Source organism: Miniopterus schreibersii (assembly GCF_964146895.1).
Source record: "Miniopterus schreibersii genome assembly, chromosome: 9".
Taxonomy (NCBI): Eukaryota; Metazoa; Chordata; class Mammalia; order Chiroptera; family Miniopteridae; genus Miniopterus; species Miniopterus schreibersii.
Window position 1 is genome coordinate 11770621 of NC_138118.1, and position 17018 is coordinate 11787638.

General features: G+C 35.4%; 1 protein-coding gene across 14 annotated transcripts in view; it reads right to left on the minus strand.

Annotated features, from left to right (window-relative positions):
- Window positions 1–17018, minus strand: part of AGBL3 (AGBL carboxypeptidase 3) — a 58248-nt gene that overhangs the window by 29174 nt on the left and 12056 nt on the right. For 7 of the 14 annotated variants that reach the window (XR_013999484.1, XM_081146554.1, XM_081146557.1 and 4 more), the window contains 8 exons: window positions 12800–12907; window positions 9569–9707; window positions 6899–7678; window positions 3730–3892; window positions 2196–2322; window positions 1099–1199; window positions 777–883; window positions 1–52 (listed from right to left, as the gene is read on the minus strand). The exon at window positions 1–52 is cut by the window's left edge and continues 12 nt beyond it. Coding sequence is in view for 8 of the 14 variants with exons in the window: in XM_081146554.1 (XP_081002680.1) it covers window positions 1–52; window positions 777–883; window positions 1099–1199; window positions 2196–2322; window positions 3730–3892; window positions 6899–7678; window positions 9569–9707; window positions 12800–12907 (1577 nt within the window). In the remaining 6 variants the exon portion in view is untranslated. Of the gene's footprint in view, window positions 53–776; window positions 884–1098; window positions 1200–2195; window positions 2323–3729; window positions 3893–6898; window positions 7679–8241; window positions 8367–9568; window positions 9708–12799; window positions 12908–17018 lie in introns of those variants that run through there. The other 7 variants (XR_013999485.1, XR_013999489.1, XR_013999488.1 and 4 more) reach the window with 6 other exon arrangements.

Consider the following 17018-nt stretch of genomic DNA (forward strand, 5'->3'; position numbering starts at 1 on the left):
CTTGACAAGATAAGTCTGAGAGTCTGATTCTGAACTGTCAGAGCCTCGGCTACTGCAGAAAATAAAAAATATATTATTTTAGTTTACAGAATGTTTTGGTGTCACTTTAAAATTTCAACTGTTACTTTTGCTTTATTAACTTGCTGGAATGGTAGAAATAGTTCTAATAATGAGAAGAATGTTTACAAATGTGGTGTAGATGTTTGGTAGTTCTGGGCATCTTAGGGTATTTGAAGAAAAATGACTGAAAGTGATTGGAACAGAACAAATATAAACAAATCCATGAGTTCAAAATGATACTCTCCACCTGCAAACAAACTTATTAGTCACCCCTGGAGGTTACAGGGGCACTAACTCAAAGTTTATTAATAAAAGGGAGGAATCAGATATTTATTCTGATAGACCTATACTAAAATTAGTACCTTTTTTCTTCCAACAACATTTCCCCTAGCACTGAAGTTTGCACTTATTATACTAACATAAGAGCATTTATGTGGTATCTTTCTAAATGTATCAGTTCTGTGGGTAATGACAGCAATGAAAACAATTTGAGTATGTCTTTCAATATAGTGCATAGTAGGTGCTCAGTTAATGCTACTTGACTAAATGAATAAAGTGTTGATGAGGCCTGGCCAAAGTAATGTGCATGGGAAAAAATTTTCCTCCACCTATAGTCAGGATTTTCAGTTGAGACTGGCAATTACATCCTAGAAATATTATAAAGAACACAGTAAAATAGCAGACCAAATGACATTCCTTCCACCATCTTGACTTACCTAGACTCCAATGTAACTTCTTTCATAGAAGTATCTGAATCATCAAGGACTTTTTCCAAGTTTATATGTTTTTGCATTTCTTCTAATTCTTTTAGGCACTGATAATACTAGGGGGAAATAATAAATGAGTTAATTATAAAGTAACTTTATTTCCTAATTAAACTAATTGAATATTTATAGACACCTGGAACAAAAGCTACTGGGACATCAACTACCAAAAACCCTGAAGAGTCAGTATATTAAAAGGAATAAACTGCCGTAGGCCCATAGGCAGGTTATGTTATCTGGTAGACTGGAGTGTTACCAAATGGACTTTGCTTACCTTAGTTCGGTCTGGATCACAATAGTCCAAGAGAGAATCACAAAAATGATATCCCATCGACTCCAAGTCTTTTGTGTTGAAATGAGTGCCTCGTTTATTACCTAAAACATCAATAAGTTAATCTACCCTTGAGGATGACTTATTTTTTAACTTAGCAGGTAGGCCTACATTGTAAAACAGAGTATAAACAAAACATCTGATATGATTTTATATCCTGTCCTTTGGATTTTCTTTTCTGGGGCAGGTCATTTAACAGCTTAATTCTTTCCCCCATTCCCCTCTGCCACTTGGACCAACGGTGACTTAACAGAGATCAGTCTATGTTGTAAGACAGAAGAAAATTCAGTAAGAAAGTTACAGAATACTTGGTTACCAGTTATAAACACCTTAACAATCACTTAAAATCACTTAAAGAAAAATTTGGGTAATGATTTTAATGTTTTCATCATCATTAATAATAATATACTAGTTTCAAGGTGCTTCAAAAACTAGCCAGAAATTGCATGTGGAGTTGTCCAGCTTTCCTTTGAGTTGATACATTTTCTAACAATGTGACAATTATCTTAATATGTAGTATTCTAAGGATATGCTAGATGTGACTAAGATTTCTTAAATGGAACTACAGAACACTTATTTTTAGTTCAAGGAACCAAGTGCTTCCATTAAAATATAAATTGACCAAAAAACAACAACAAAAAACCAGTCTATTTGCCTTACAAATAGTAAATCCATTAAAGACATTTCCATTCTGATATTTTAAGTATGAGCATTGATTTTCTTGAAATCATTAGTCAACTGTAGGAACCCCTTCTACGAAAACCATACACCAAGCAATTAAGAATTAATTCATGAAACCACCAATTAGGTATTCCATCTACATGCTAAAACTTCCAGTTCTTAACAAAGGGAAATGATGAGAGAGATACATATAGTAGGAGTTTGTTTTTTCATCCTATTAATAGAATTAATTAGGTATCCGTAGGTATCTAAGTGAGAAGAAAGTGCTCACTATTAAACTATCTATGCTATTAATCTTACATTAAGAATGTCTCTGGTTTAAAGCTCTGAGAGCCATGAATTAGAACATTTGGTCTTACCCAGAGTAGATCCACAAAAAGTGGCCTCCATGGTAAAGCTGTTCCTGATTCCCATTTTCCACATTACCACCCTTCCCGTTCCTTCTTTGCTCTTCTGAACGTTAAACTTGCAAGCTGAGAATGAAAACTGGAAAGAAGCAAATGAACGAGACCCATTGTTTTTGTAACAACAATGTTTGTCTTAGGAAGTAGGGTTGAAAATGAAAAAGTAGTTGTGCAAAAGCAGTAATTCTCTCTAAAACGTCAGGAGCTGCTTTTATTTCCTAACCAATGGAAAGAACTCATTTTAAGAATGATATATTTACATTTCTGAAAACTACAGATTTAAATTCTAGCAATGAATTTTACTTTTTATCTATACATAACATATACATTCAAACCCAGTTAAATAATTCTTAATACTGTTGGGATAAGATCTTAAATGTCAAAAAAGTTATAGAAGGGGCTTAAACATGTTTAGGAATGAAGAGTAGTGTTACAGATTTTCAGAATAGAATAAAGATGCTTTATCTTCATATGAAAGATCATTTGAAAGCTGCTGGAAAAATTGTTATACACCATATCTACAAAGTTTTTGTCATTTTATTTTAAAATTAACATATAATAAATTTGACTTTTTGTTGTTCCATTCTATAAATTTTAACACATGTAAATTTGTGTAACCAGTACCATAATCAGGATAGAGAACAATTCCATCACTTCTAAAAACTCCTTTATGCTATGTCTTTGCAGTAACAAGTATTTCATTGATTTTTGATCTACGGTAAATGGTATTGTTTTTAATTTTAGTTTCCAATTGTTCATTGTGAATACATATAAATTAAATTGGTTTTTGTGGGTTGACCTTGTTTCCTATGACATTGCTAAACTCACTTATTATTTCTAGGAGTTTTTTGTGGATCGCTTTGGATTTTCTATGAAGACAGTCATGTCATCTTTATTACTTCTTCCTTTCCAATCTGTATACTGTGTATTTCTTTTTCTTGCCTTATTGCACTTGTTAGAACCTCCAGGAAACGGCTGACCTGAAGGCATAAGAGTGGATATCCCTGCCTTGTTCTTGACCTTTGGAGGAAAATGATCAGTGTTTTTTTTGTTGTTAAGTATGGTGACAGGACAACAGGCATTTTCTTCTTCACATTTCAGATTACTGGCCACTAAACATTCTACAGTTGCTTTCTTATGGTCAATTGTAAAAACAGGCAAAATAATAAAAAATCAGTTTACTGAATAAGATTATCCATTCTGCTGTATCATGTGGGCAACGCTTAGTAAAGGAAAAGTTAAAATCTTAAAAAGTGCTTACTTTGCCCGGCCAGGGTGGCTCAACGGTTGAGCATTGATCTAGGATCCAGGAGATCGTGGTTTGATTCAGGGCACATGCCAGGGTTGCGGGCTCATCCCCAGTAGGGGGCGTGCAGGAAGCAGCTGATCAATAACTACTCTCTCATTACTGATGTTTCTCTCTCTCTCTTTCCCTCTCCCTTCCTCTCTCTGAAATCAACAAATTTATATTAAAAAAAAAAGTGCTTACTTTATCTGGACAATTTTTGCTCATCATAAGTGGGAAGATTCGTTGCTGTAAGTACAATGCTTTACACTTATCACTCCCGCCACAGCCATACATGAAGATGTTCTCCTTCCTGCTATGGCCATGAAGGTCACAATATAAAATGACCTCTCGCTTTTCCATCAATCTACCAAGAAGCAAAAAAGTAAGTTACTAAATGTTACCTCTGCATTTTTCTTTTATGGGTGTAGCTATGGATTTACAAGTCTAATATCCAAATAAATAGAATTTCTTACATGCTAGCTTTCAATTTCTCTTATCTATACTGTGTATTATCAATACACAAATTTTAAAGTGTCTGCAATAATTTCCTATTAACCGTATATAAAATACAAATGCCTTCCCTAAAGGACAAATTTATCTTATTCCCAACACTTTCTCCAACAGGATCTGGTTTATTCTTCTGGCTTTTTGCTGTGCACAGAAACCAGTTCACCCCCACCCCTCTCCATTGGCTCTCACATAGGTCCTTCTGACCGCAGTACCTTCTTGCCTCATCTTTGTGAGTGCAAATGCTACCTCTCATCCATCAAGACTGGCCTCACGTCTCATCTCCTCTCTAACCAGTCAAGCCCACACACCTTTTGAACTCCTGTAGCATTTAATGTTGGTACCATTTACTTGGCACTTGCGAGGGAAAGTTTTCATATTCTTGACATCTAATCTTGTAAAGGACAGGGAATGCTTCAAGTCACCTGGAACAGTGCTACGCACACAAATGCCCAAAGTATTTGTTAACAGTTGAGGGCCTTAGCACTTGGGGTTGAAGCCAATGAATATTTTAATCCTTGATTAATGTAGTGGGTAAATATCATTTTGAGAAAAATGGTCCCAAAGTTAGAATTGACATTTTTTTCAGGTAAATTTATAATAATTTAAGGAAATTATTACATATTCTTAAGAGCATAATCCTTAGCTTATATAATTTAGGCATTCAATAAATATTAAAGTAATAAAAAATAAGCCTCCTCAAACAGATTGAAGATGGCTTTAAAAAGGTAAAATAGTGGTAGTGTTAAGGTGGTAGAATTATGGGCATTTTTGCCTTTTTTTTCATATTTCTAAACTTTATATAACATTATATTACTTAAATAATCAAAATTTCATCTATTATTTGTTGTATCTGGAAGGATAAATACCAAAATGTTAGCAATAGTTTTTATAGTAATATAAAAAGTAGTTCCCCCCTTATCTGTAGGGGATATATTCCAAGACCTCAGTGGATGGCTGAAATCTCGGATAGTACCAGACCCTATATGTACTACATTTTTTCCTATACATACATCACTTCATGGCTTCTCTGTGGCATATCTGAATTTCCAGCATCACTACTCTTGTGCTTTGTGGCCGTTATTAAGTAAAATAAGGGTGACTTGAACACATGCTCTGGGTACCACAAAAGTCAATGTGATAATGAGATGGCTACTAAGTGATTGGAGGGAAACATATACAACTTGGATACGCTGGACAAAGGGTTAATTCATGTCCCAGGTGGTACAAGGCGAGATTTCATCATGCTACTCAGAAGGCACATGCAATTTAAAACTTATGAATTGTTTATTTCTGGAATTTTTCCACTTAATACTTTCAGACTGCAGCTGACTCTATGGGAAACAAACTGGAAAGTGAAACTGCGGATGGTGGGCTACAGTACTTTTACAACAAAAATATTAAAACCTAAAATCATAGCTTCTATTAGAAACTACAGTCCTTTAAACTACAGTGAAACTTCATATTGTAATTTGTTATATGAATTTATTGCCCTTTTCTCATGTGGCGCCCAAATAAATACTAATTGATAACAGATCGACATAAAGTCACTGAATGACATTTTAGGTTTTTAGAAAACGAACTAGATTATAAAACAAGGATATCATTAGCTCCTTAAATATGAAATATGCTGTATATTTTTAATCCAACATTTCCCCAATTTTAATGGTCTTTTGGTTTCTTGTGAGTCAAAAGAAACCTCTACTTCTAAGTAATTAATCCCCAAAGAGATATTATTACTTCTGAAGTAAAACAGGATCTTAGGGTCTCTCATCTTATATTAATTTAAGTCACTTTAGAAACAGCTTGGCTAGTTTTGTTACTCACAGGTAAGATATTAAAATCTACTCTAGTTCTCATATTTTTTTTGAACAACTTTTTTTCTTTTTTATATTTGAGGAAGCACTGAATACATTTGAAGCTTGCAATGTTCCAGGTTTTATTCTTGGTACTTGAGTAACAATAATCTCATTTAATCCTCCCAGCTCGGAGGTAAGTAGTATTATTCACATTTTATAGCTGATAAAACTGAGGTTTAGATTTTTTTTTTTAATATATCTTTATTGATTTCAGAGAGAGGAAGGGAGGGGGAGAGAGAGAGAGAAACATCAATGATGAGAGAGTCATTGATCGGCTGCAGCCCGCAACACGGGCATGTGCCCTGACTGGCAATCGAACCCTGATCGCCTGGATCCTAGGTCGACGCTCAACCGCTGAGCCATGCCTGGCCGGGCTAGATTTGTTTTTAACTTGCTCAAGGTCACACAGCAAATGATACATTGAGGATTCCAATCTAGTATGTTTAACTCCAGCTCCACACACTTAATCTAGTCATTCAACAAAAATTTTAAATATTATGTGCATTTTACAATTCTTTGGAAAGTTAAAGCTGTTCAATTTTTTTTCTAGGGGCAAATAAGGCTGTTATTCATGAAAGTTTTAAATAACTATGTAACCTGTTAATCAAAAGACTAACCATAGAGCAATGTATGATCAACACAGTGTTAGAAGGCTCTATAAGATGTAATTAATTTTCACACATCAGGGATGCAAGGATCCCAAGGTGAACATCAGTGCCACCATTAGCTTTAGCAAGAAATCAAATTTGGGATATGCAAACTATTAGTTTCGCAAAGCCATTAAAATGTTCTGGAGTCTATATCATTACTTAACGAGAGGCTAGTGAATCCAGGGGCATAATGCCAGAAAGGTACAGAAGCAGAGTTAGGAAGAATGGGGGGAAATTAAGTAGCTATAGTTGAACTAGCTAAGGAAATCAAGAGTACCATGAGTGGGCTGCTGCACCCAGTCCTTCCTATGAAGTTTACTAAGGAAGCAGAGAGGTAATTTGAGGCTTACTTACCTATGGATCATGTTCCGGGTGTACCAAACAGAAGGGAATGACTCCTTCAGCAGGGAGGTATAGTTACGGTTTAAATCCTGGCCAGCTAACGAGCAGCGGTAATTTCCTACAATCACACCATCTGGGTTCAGCATGGGCACCACCTTGAAGATGAAAGTGTCCCGAAGCAACTGCGCGTCGCGCGAGTCCCCTAAAATAAAATCCAGGAAGCCTTTCATGATCCAGGAGCTGTTGGTCTCTCCTGGGTGCACCCTCGCAGTCAGAATCACCGCCTTTCGTTTCTGCGCATCAGCGTTCTTCAAGGGGGTTGTGATCGTCAAAATGTAAACCATGTTCCTAGCGATCGTGTGGCACAAGACGCGTATTTTACAGAACTTGGACCGGACGGGGTCGTTATTGATGCTAGAGAGGTATTCTTGCAGGTTGGTGTAAGTGTAGGGGTAGCAGTGAGCAAAGTAGCAGGTGTCTTTGCTGTGCGGAAACTGAAACGTCCACGTGAGGGAGAAGTAATGACGCCCGTCGTGCCCAGGGTTGTTCCTGTAATACTTGATGTGGTCTCCTATTCTCTGCCAGCCAATATCGCGGGTCCTGGCCTCTTTTTCAGAATAAAACAGTGGGCGCATACCCCGGTTGTACAGACTAGCAGGCTTGGTGAAATTGGTAATGGTGAATCTGTAGACGATTCCTGCTTGGGTATTAGTGACTTGGAAATAGTACCACTGGGTGTGTTTATTTGTGAAGAGGTCAGGCCGCACTGTCAACTGGTATTCGTACTCTGCCCTGGGGAAAACCACATAAAAAGGTAAAAATGACATTCAGTTTTAAATGAGGATGATTATTTTTACCTACTCACAGAAAGCTTTGGGGGTGGGGGGTGAGAGGGCAATGTTAATTTAGACAGCATCCCAAATAGCAAATAATTGCAAAAGATGAAAGTTTTGAAACTCTTTCATTAGGTGTGAAACTGCTTCTATGCTTTATTCTAGAGCATTTTTTTTACTATTCCAGAAAGCACCTAAAAAAATGGGATTTGATAAAGATTATATTTTCACTCCAATTATGTTTTCTATAAAAGACATGATTAAAGAGTTCTGAAAACTGAATTAAAGTCCAATGCTTCTCTTTATACTTCCGATATATTTCTGTTTTCTACTAGATTCTAATTCTAGGGATCTAAAATAGCTATCATTGAGAACACTGAAAACATATATAAATTAATACAACCACACAGTTACAAAATTTTAAACTCTTTGAGGACTGTATTTGGTCACTATTTGTATGTTCCATATTTAGTCACTGAGAATACTTATATAAAGGCAAAAATAATTTTACTCTGTGTTACTTATAATACATACATATATCAAACTTACCTGGTTAGTTGTGACTTTTTTCTTTACCAAGTAGCTTGATATTCCTCAGCACCTTGCACTTAGTGTGCCTGTGTGTGTGTGGAGTTATAAACAGTGACCTAGGAATAGGCGGAATGAATGCTGCAAAACCTTGATAGCTATTGAATCTAGGTGATGGGTATATGGTAGTTAATGTAGAACTTCATTATCCTCTGTACTTCAGTACATGTTTAAACATTTTCATAATAGAATTTTTTTTAAAAGAATGTCCTTGGAAAGCATGCATTTTCCTAAGCATATTTTATGGAACACTCATACCAAGAACTATTCTATTAAAAAGTTTGAGCCCTGGCCAGTGTGGCTCAGTTGGTTGAGCAACATTCACTCACCAAAAGGTTGTCCGTTTGATTTCTTTTTTTTAAAAGAAATTTTAAATTTCAGACAGAGGAAAGTAGAGGGAGAGAGAGATAGAAACATTAATAATGAGAGAGTCATTGATCAGCTGCCTCCTGCACACCCCCGACTGGGGATCGAGCCCACAACCCGGGCATGTGCCCTGACCAGGAATCGAACCCTGATTGCCTGGATCCTAGGTCAACACTCAACCGCTGAGCCACACCCAGCCAGGCTGTCCGTTTGATTTCCGGTCAGTGCACATGCCCAGGTTGCAGGCTAGATCCCCAGTAGGGGTTGTGCAGAAGGCAGCTGATCGATGTTTCTCTTTCACATCAATGTTTCCCTCTTTCCTCTCCCTTTCCCTCTCTCTAAAATCAATTAAAAAACCCACATATTTAAAAAATTACATGCCTGGCCAAGCATGGCTCAGCGGTTGAGCATCAACCTAGGATCCAGGAGATTGTGGTTCAATTCCTGGTCAGGGTACATGCCCGGGTTGCGGGCTCGATCCACAATTACTCTCTCATCACTTATGTTCCTCTCTCTCTCTCTTTCTCTCCTACTCCCTTCCTCTCTCTGAAATCAATAAAGACATATTTAAAAATAAATAAATAAAAGATAAATAAACAAACATATTTTAAAAAGTTTGAGAAGCAGTGTGTATATGTGTGTGTCTGTGTGTGAGACAATTCATACTGGCATGCTGAAAATGGGAAGTACAGAAACCTACTTACTTCAATTCACAGTTTTCAAAATTAGTCGACCCTTTCACACCCACCCCCAGGATAACTTCTAATTAGCATCTATACTTCAAGGAATTCCAGTTCAGTGATGGATACTAAACTTTTAATGTACCAAATGCAGAAAGTAACAAATAGCTGATGGTCTAGCTCCTCAAATGAACATAAACATAATTAAAACCTACACTTTGACTACCTTCTGTAGATTACCACTCTCAAACCTTGCTTCAAACATCAAAGTGTTGTCACGATTATCCACAGGCTGCTTCAGGGGTGTTCGGTTGCCCCCAACTCGGGAATACACAAAACAGGGCTCTTTGTAAGCTGATGAGAGAAACAGGCCATAAAGATATTAAGCCATGTCTAAAGTATAGGCGATTCTTCACAGAGTTTGGAGCTATAATGCAAGTATAAGTGAAGGGTCACTAAGAATTGTAATTTGTAAAGTAATTTGATACTAATATACAGATGTTGAAGTAAGAAAATCTAAGAGTATTTTAGATGAGAAAAGCAATGCCTAAAATAATTCATATATTACTCACATTAAGAATACTCATTCTGCTTCTGGTTATTATGAAATAATTGATTCTGAACTTGACCTTTCACTATAAATGACTATAAAACTGGACAGAAAGTACGAGCTAACTTTTTTTCATATATTTGGACAACACATAGACCAGAACTATATCGGATTCTTGAAAAAATATAAATACATGAAGTAAGCCTGTGTTTAACCCTGGCTTTCTTCCGGTAAGTACTTTCTGACTATATCTTAGCAAGGTGGAACTTAAGAATAGTGTAACAGTCTTGCTGGGCTGAGGAGGCAAGATTGTTGCTTGGGGCTGCTGAAATTTGTGATGCAGGGCACCAGAGAGAAGAAAGCTACATAGAGGGAGGGCCTCAACAGTTTACATGGTCCCCAGTCCTTTGCGGAGGGCTTGGCTGTATAAGCACAGGATAAGACTAATCAAGGTAGGAAAGAGTGCTATTGGGAGGATGAGATGATAGAGGACATACAATTCTAGAATATACTGAAATTTCAACATATCCAGAGTGGAAAGATTTCACTAAGCACCTAAGATATTTCTTTGTGACTCCAGAAAGGCTGCACATTAGGCATAAGAACTACATCTAAGAGTAAAGGCCATGACCTAGTATTAAGGACAAAATGAAAATAAATCTGCCCTAAAAAAATAAAATAAAACCAGCCTGAAAGAAGCAAAATTACCTACCAGCAATTTAGCTGCCTACCAGAACAAAACTCAACATAAGTTTTTATGATAACATAATACAGAATCCTACAACATATCTTTCACAATGTCCTGCATATGGTAAAAAATTTATGAAGCATGCAGGGAAGCAGGAAAATTTCATCCATTATGAAACACACACACATACACACTCAACAAACCCCAACATAACTCAGATGGGATTTGCAAAGGACTTTGAATATATGTTAAAAGACTTAAAGGAAAAGATAGAGATAATGAATAAACAGATTAATCTCAAAAAAGAAATGGAAACTATAAAAAAGAACCAAATGGAAATTCTAGAAATAAAAAGTGCAATAACTGAAATTAATGATTTACTGGATGGGCTTAAAAGATACTGAAGATTGAAGAAGACCGTGAACTCAAAAACTCAAGGACAGGGGACAAAAAATTAACAAAGGTCCAGGGACACGTGGGACATAGCTAGAAACCCAACACATATGCAATTGGCATTCTAAAGGACAGAAGAGAAAGAAGAATATAGAAAAATATGTGGAAAAAAAAAATGGCTGAAATTTTTTCAAATTGGGGGGGAGCACTCTATTAACCTATGGATCCAGTAAGATCAGCAAACTCCAAGTAGAATAAAAATAAAGAAAACAAAATCTAGGCAGAGCATGGATTTGTGGAAAACAGCCAGAGAATAAGACACATCATATATAGGGAACAATGATATAAATTATGGCTGACTTTATATTAAAGACAACAAATGTCTTAAGACATTGGAACAAAGCTTTAAAGAAATAAATCTTTGAAAGAAAAATTATCAACCAGAATTCTATATAGCCAGTTGTTTGGGGACTTCCCTCTCCTACAACAAGACTAAAAACTAGCTGTCAGTTTACCCTTCAGGCTGAGGAAACATAATGGTTCTGCTCTGTTGATAGTCTTATGTTGCTTCGCCATCCCTTGTTAACTACCTTAACTCCATCCATCCTTTTATAAGTTATACTTTCACTGAAGTTAAAAAAATTATTGCAAATATGCCAGCCAATTCCTAACAAGACCCTGACTGACTCATCTCAACTATTTCAATTTTTTATCACATCTCATTTAAGTTACGTGTGGAAGTTCTACAACTAGCCATGCAAATATTTGAAAAGTTAGCGATAAAAATATTTGAAATCCAGAAAAATCAGAGGTGCTTCTCTCACTCCAGTTGTTTTAAAAAAATGTGAGTATATGATTTCTAGAATTGCTTACTGTATAGGAAACAATCGCTGGGAATTTATCTGTTTTGCCAGCCTTTAAATAAAATATATATGTTCCCTGGAAGGTTATCTTTAACATATACTTTAAGATATAGAATCTGATGGTGAAATTGTACAGGAGCCCCATACTTCCTTATGTTGGTTCATCGGGAATAGCGCAGTTTAGGCTATAGGCTGAGATGTCTGTTTTATTATTAGTATACTCTATCATAAAGCAGGTATGAGATTTTGAATTACTACAGCTCTCAAAGTACAAATATTGAACTTGAGTGTTAAGAACACTCTTCTAAGATATAGTCTTAAATATTATTTGCAATGCAGGGTGTAGCGCAGTTTAGGGTATAGGCTGAGATGTCTGTTTTATTATTAGTATACTCTATCATAAAGCAGGTATGAGATTTTGAATTACTACAGCTCTCAAAGTACAAATATTGATCTTGAGTGTTAAGAACACTCTTCTAAGATATAGTCCTAAAATGTTATTTGCAATGCAGGGTGTTTTCCTCTTCTAAAGATAGAAATCCCAAGGACTGCATCAAAATGGCATGAAATTAAAACAAAACAAAACCACCATCTGAAAGACTGTATGAATACAACCTGTGGATAGAGAAGAAAAAATAGCTGCAGAACTCTCCACTGGATTTACTTTTGAAAACTGATGTGAAGCATAATTCCTTCTAAATATAACTCCATTCTAATGGCCAATATGATGTTTTATTTTAAAGTAACCTTGCATAAATTGAAGTATACCTTCAAGAACATAATTAGCACTAAATCAACATTGGGACCAATATGTAACCAAACATTTTTATGCAGACAGGTACTTCCTGGTAATCTGCAATTTCCACTATAAACAGTAAAACAAATATAACTAAGAGATTAGCCCAGGTACCAAATTACATTTTTATAGCAACATGTTTCATTATGTACCCACCATCTTCAGCTAGATAAACCACTGCATCTTCCTGGGAGTTTGGATAAACGGGCTCTATCTCTAGGCCTGTTGGGATGTACACTGGCTCAGAATAAGAAGGAATAGAATCTATTTAAAAAAACAAAAACAAAGAGACAGAAAACATTACTTGAATGTGACAAAAATAAACAGGAAAATTTTATCATACATTTTCAAGTTGTTTAGCTATACCAGCTTTCCTTTTCTTTACTATTTTCAGGACCAAGTTTCTTAAAAGTTGTCTGAGACATGCTCAAATGCACCATCTATTTTTGACAGTGACCTATTTGATTGGAAACAGTGACTTCAAGCCCAACTACCCTACTTGTTCCCACTTTTTAGTGGAACGAGAATTTGGTGATGACTCCTTATCCTACTTCTCCTTGATTATTGGCTTATGTGTGTGAGACTATGCTTGGCTCTGGTAATAAATACATTCTCATAGAGGGAGTCAGCCTCCATGATCCCAAATACAGTCATCGAAACAGTAAGAAGAAAATTATTTGGTGATAATAAACAAGTATTACTGGTCAAACATTTTGAGGATTATGTACACACCTGCTTTAGCAACATAAGTTAACATAATTAATATCTGACATAATTATCTGACATAATTAATAGGTGTCAAGTCTAGCTACAGGGAAAGCATAGATTAAAATATTGATGCCAATATGCATCATTGTACATTGTCGGGTGACTGAGTAAGACACAACCAAATAAACTGATAATAAACAATAAATTATAACTAAAACCAGATCCTCTTATTAGTTGAAAACCTTAATCGACTCAAACCAAAATTAATCATGAACTGATAACATAGCATAGTTTCTGAAAATTTGGGAAATTTCAGCTATTTGCCTTTGTGTATGTTTATCATCAAAAGATGCATGACGGCCAGACATCCCAGTTAAAGAAACAGAGACTTCATTAATCTGTCTATGTTCTTCTTTCATTATTTAATAATGAGTAGTCCTTCTAATAAGAAATGTGAAACTCTGACATTAGACCTGGAGAAAGAATATGTACAATAGGGTCAAGGTTTCAGCTTATCAAAGTACTCTTATGGTAACTCTATGTTTAACTTTCTCAAGAAGTGCCAAACTTTTCCAAAGAGGCTGCATGATTTTATATTCCACCATCAGAGGAAGATTCTGATTTCTCTATATTCTCATCAACACTTGCTATCTGATTTTGATTGCAGTCATCAGAGTGGGTGTTGTTGTTACTAATTTGCATTCCCGATAACTAAACACGCTGAATATCTTTTCATCTGTTTATTGGCCATGTTTATCTTCTTTGGAGAAATGTCCATTCAGATCATTTGCACTTTTTAAGTTATTTCTCTTTTTTAGTATGAGTTGTAGAAGTTATATATATTCTAGGTATATACCCTTTTTATTGTGAGTTGTAAGAGTTCTATATAAGTCCTTCATTAGATAGTTTGTGAATATTTTCTCCCATTCTGTGGGTGGTATTTTCGCTTTCTTGATAGTTTTATTTGAAGCACAAAAGTTTTTGATGAAATCCAATTGACCCATTTTTGTTGTTGTTGTTGCCTGTGCTTTTGGTGTTATAGCTAAGAACCCATTGTCAAATTCAAGGTCATTAAGATTTACTTCTATGTTTTCTTCCAAGAGCTTGACCCATTAGGTTTTGACCCATTTTGAGTTAATTTTTTATATGATGTGTTATTTATCCAGTTTTCCCACCACCATTTGTTGAAAAGACTATTCTTTCCTTGTTGAATAGACTCGCCACCCTTGCTGAATATCAGTTGACCACAAACATATGGTTTATTTCTGGACTTTTAGCTTCATTGACCTATATTCCTATTTTCATGATAGTACAATGCTGTCTTGGTTAGTGTTACAGTTTGTAGTTTTGAAACTGGGAATAGTGAGTCTCAAATTGTTCTTTTTCAAGATTTTTTCTTTTTTTGCTATTCTAAATTCCTTGTTTCCATATGAATTTTAGGATCAGTTTGTTACTTTCTACAAAGCAGGCAGTTAGTATTCTGATGGAGACTGTATTGAGTTGGCAGATTAATTTGGGGAGGACTGCCATCATAACAATCATAAATTTTCTGATCCATGAACATGGGTGTCTTTTCACTTATTTAGATTTTTAAAATTTTCTTTCAATAATGTTTTATAATTTTCAGAGCATAAGTTTTATACTGTTCTTAAATTCAGTCCTATAATATTCTTTTGATGTTATTGTAAATGAAATTGCTTCTTTAAGTTCATTTTAGTATTTTTCATTGTAAGTGTATAGTAATATAATTGATTTAACACCTTGCCAAACTCATTTACTAGTTCTAGTAATTGTTTTTTAGTGGGTTGCATAGAGTTTTCTATATATAAGACTATGTCACTGGTGAACAGAAATAGTTTCACTTCTTCCTCTCTAACCTGGATGTTTTTATTTCTTTTTCTTGCTTAATCACTGTGACTAGAAGCTCCATTACCATGTTGTATAGAAGAGGCAAGAAGATATCCTTGTCTTGTTTTTGATCTTAAGGGGAAAGCATCCATTCTTTCACCATTAAGTATAATATTAGCTGTGAGATTTCATAGATGCTCTTTATCTTATGGAGGATTTTCCATTCTATTTTTTTTGACATGAAAGGGTGTTGAATTTTATGTATATTTTTATTGTCTGATTGTAAAGATAGAAAATGTCCAGAACAGGCAAATCCACAGAGACAGGAAGCAGATTAGTAATTTTACTGTGGGAGGAGAGAATGAAGAATGAGTAATAGGTACAGGGTCTTTTGGCAGGGACACAAAAATGTTCTGGATTTAGACAGAGGTGATAGTTACACAACAACAAAAAAGTACTAAATGCTGAATTGTTCACTTTAAAATGGTTAATTTTATGCAATGTAAATTTTTACCTCAATTAAAAAAAAGTTGTGAGCAGCTAATCGAACAATAACTTTCTTGAGAACCACATCACACCTAAAATTATAAGACAACTTCTGAAAAAACTTTATAAACAGTAAAATGCTCTATAAATGTCAGCCACATGTATGTCAACTGCGACATGTCACGAATAACACGTATGCCACTATGGCACGTCACTTATGACATGCATGTTACTATTGACACGTGTCACTTATGATACATATATCAATTCCGAAATGTATGTTGATTATGAAACATGTCAGTTTCACCACACATGTTCATTGTAACAAAATGTCAATTCTGACACACATGCCGAAACTGACATCAATTTTGATCTGCCATATTGATGACTTTCACATGCACATCGATTCTGACATGTGTGCCAATTCTGACACATGTTGATTTAGACATGTTCACTGACATGTGTTCATTCTGACACACGTTGAAACCAACACACACCAATTCTGAAACACATCAGTCGTGACGTGTCCATTCAGAAACATGTCAATCTTGACATATATGTTGATTCTGACATGCATGTCAACTCTGATTTGACACATTTATTCTGCCACATGTTGGCATGTTCCAATTTTGGTACATATAGATTCTGACATGCATGTTGATTCTGACCCATACTGACTGACACACATGTCGCTTTGACACATACATAGATTCTGACACATATTTCAATTGTTGGATGTATGTCAATGTGACAATCCAGCTTAGCTGGTAGATGTCCATGATCTCTTAGCTGCAGCAGTTTCCAGAAGTTAGCAGTGTTCTGGCCATTAATTTCATATGGGTGGCTCATCAAACCAAGAGAGTAGGGGTCCTGTCACATACATGGTTAGCATATCTTTGGTCTTAGGATTGAGAATATTGTTTTCTTTAGTAATTAAAGACCAAGGCCAGATCATTCAGGTTCCAGAAATTATGAAAGCGTCAAGGTCAGTGGTTCTCAGCAGGGTAATTTTGCCTCTGAGGGAGGGTTGTTGGATTTTAAATGCTTTTTCTGTAGCTATTGAGAAGATATATACTTTTTGGGTTTTATTCTAAGAATATGCTGTAATACATTAGTTGATTTCATTATATCAATTACATTACTTGATTTTTGAATGCTAAACTAACTTTGAATTTCTGGATAAATTCTATGGGGTCATGATGTATAATTATTTTTATGTATTGTTGGATTCAGTTTACTAGTATTTTGTTGAGAAAATTTGCATCTACATTCATAATAGGTATTGGTCTGTAGGTTTTTTGTGTCTTGTTCTGGCTTTGTACACAGGGTTATA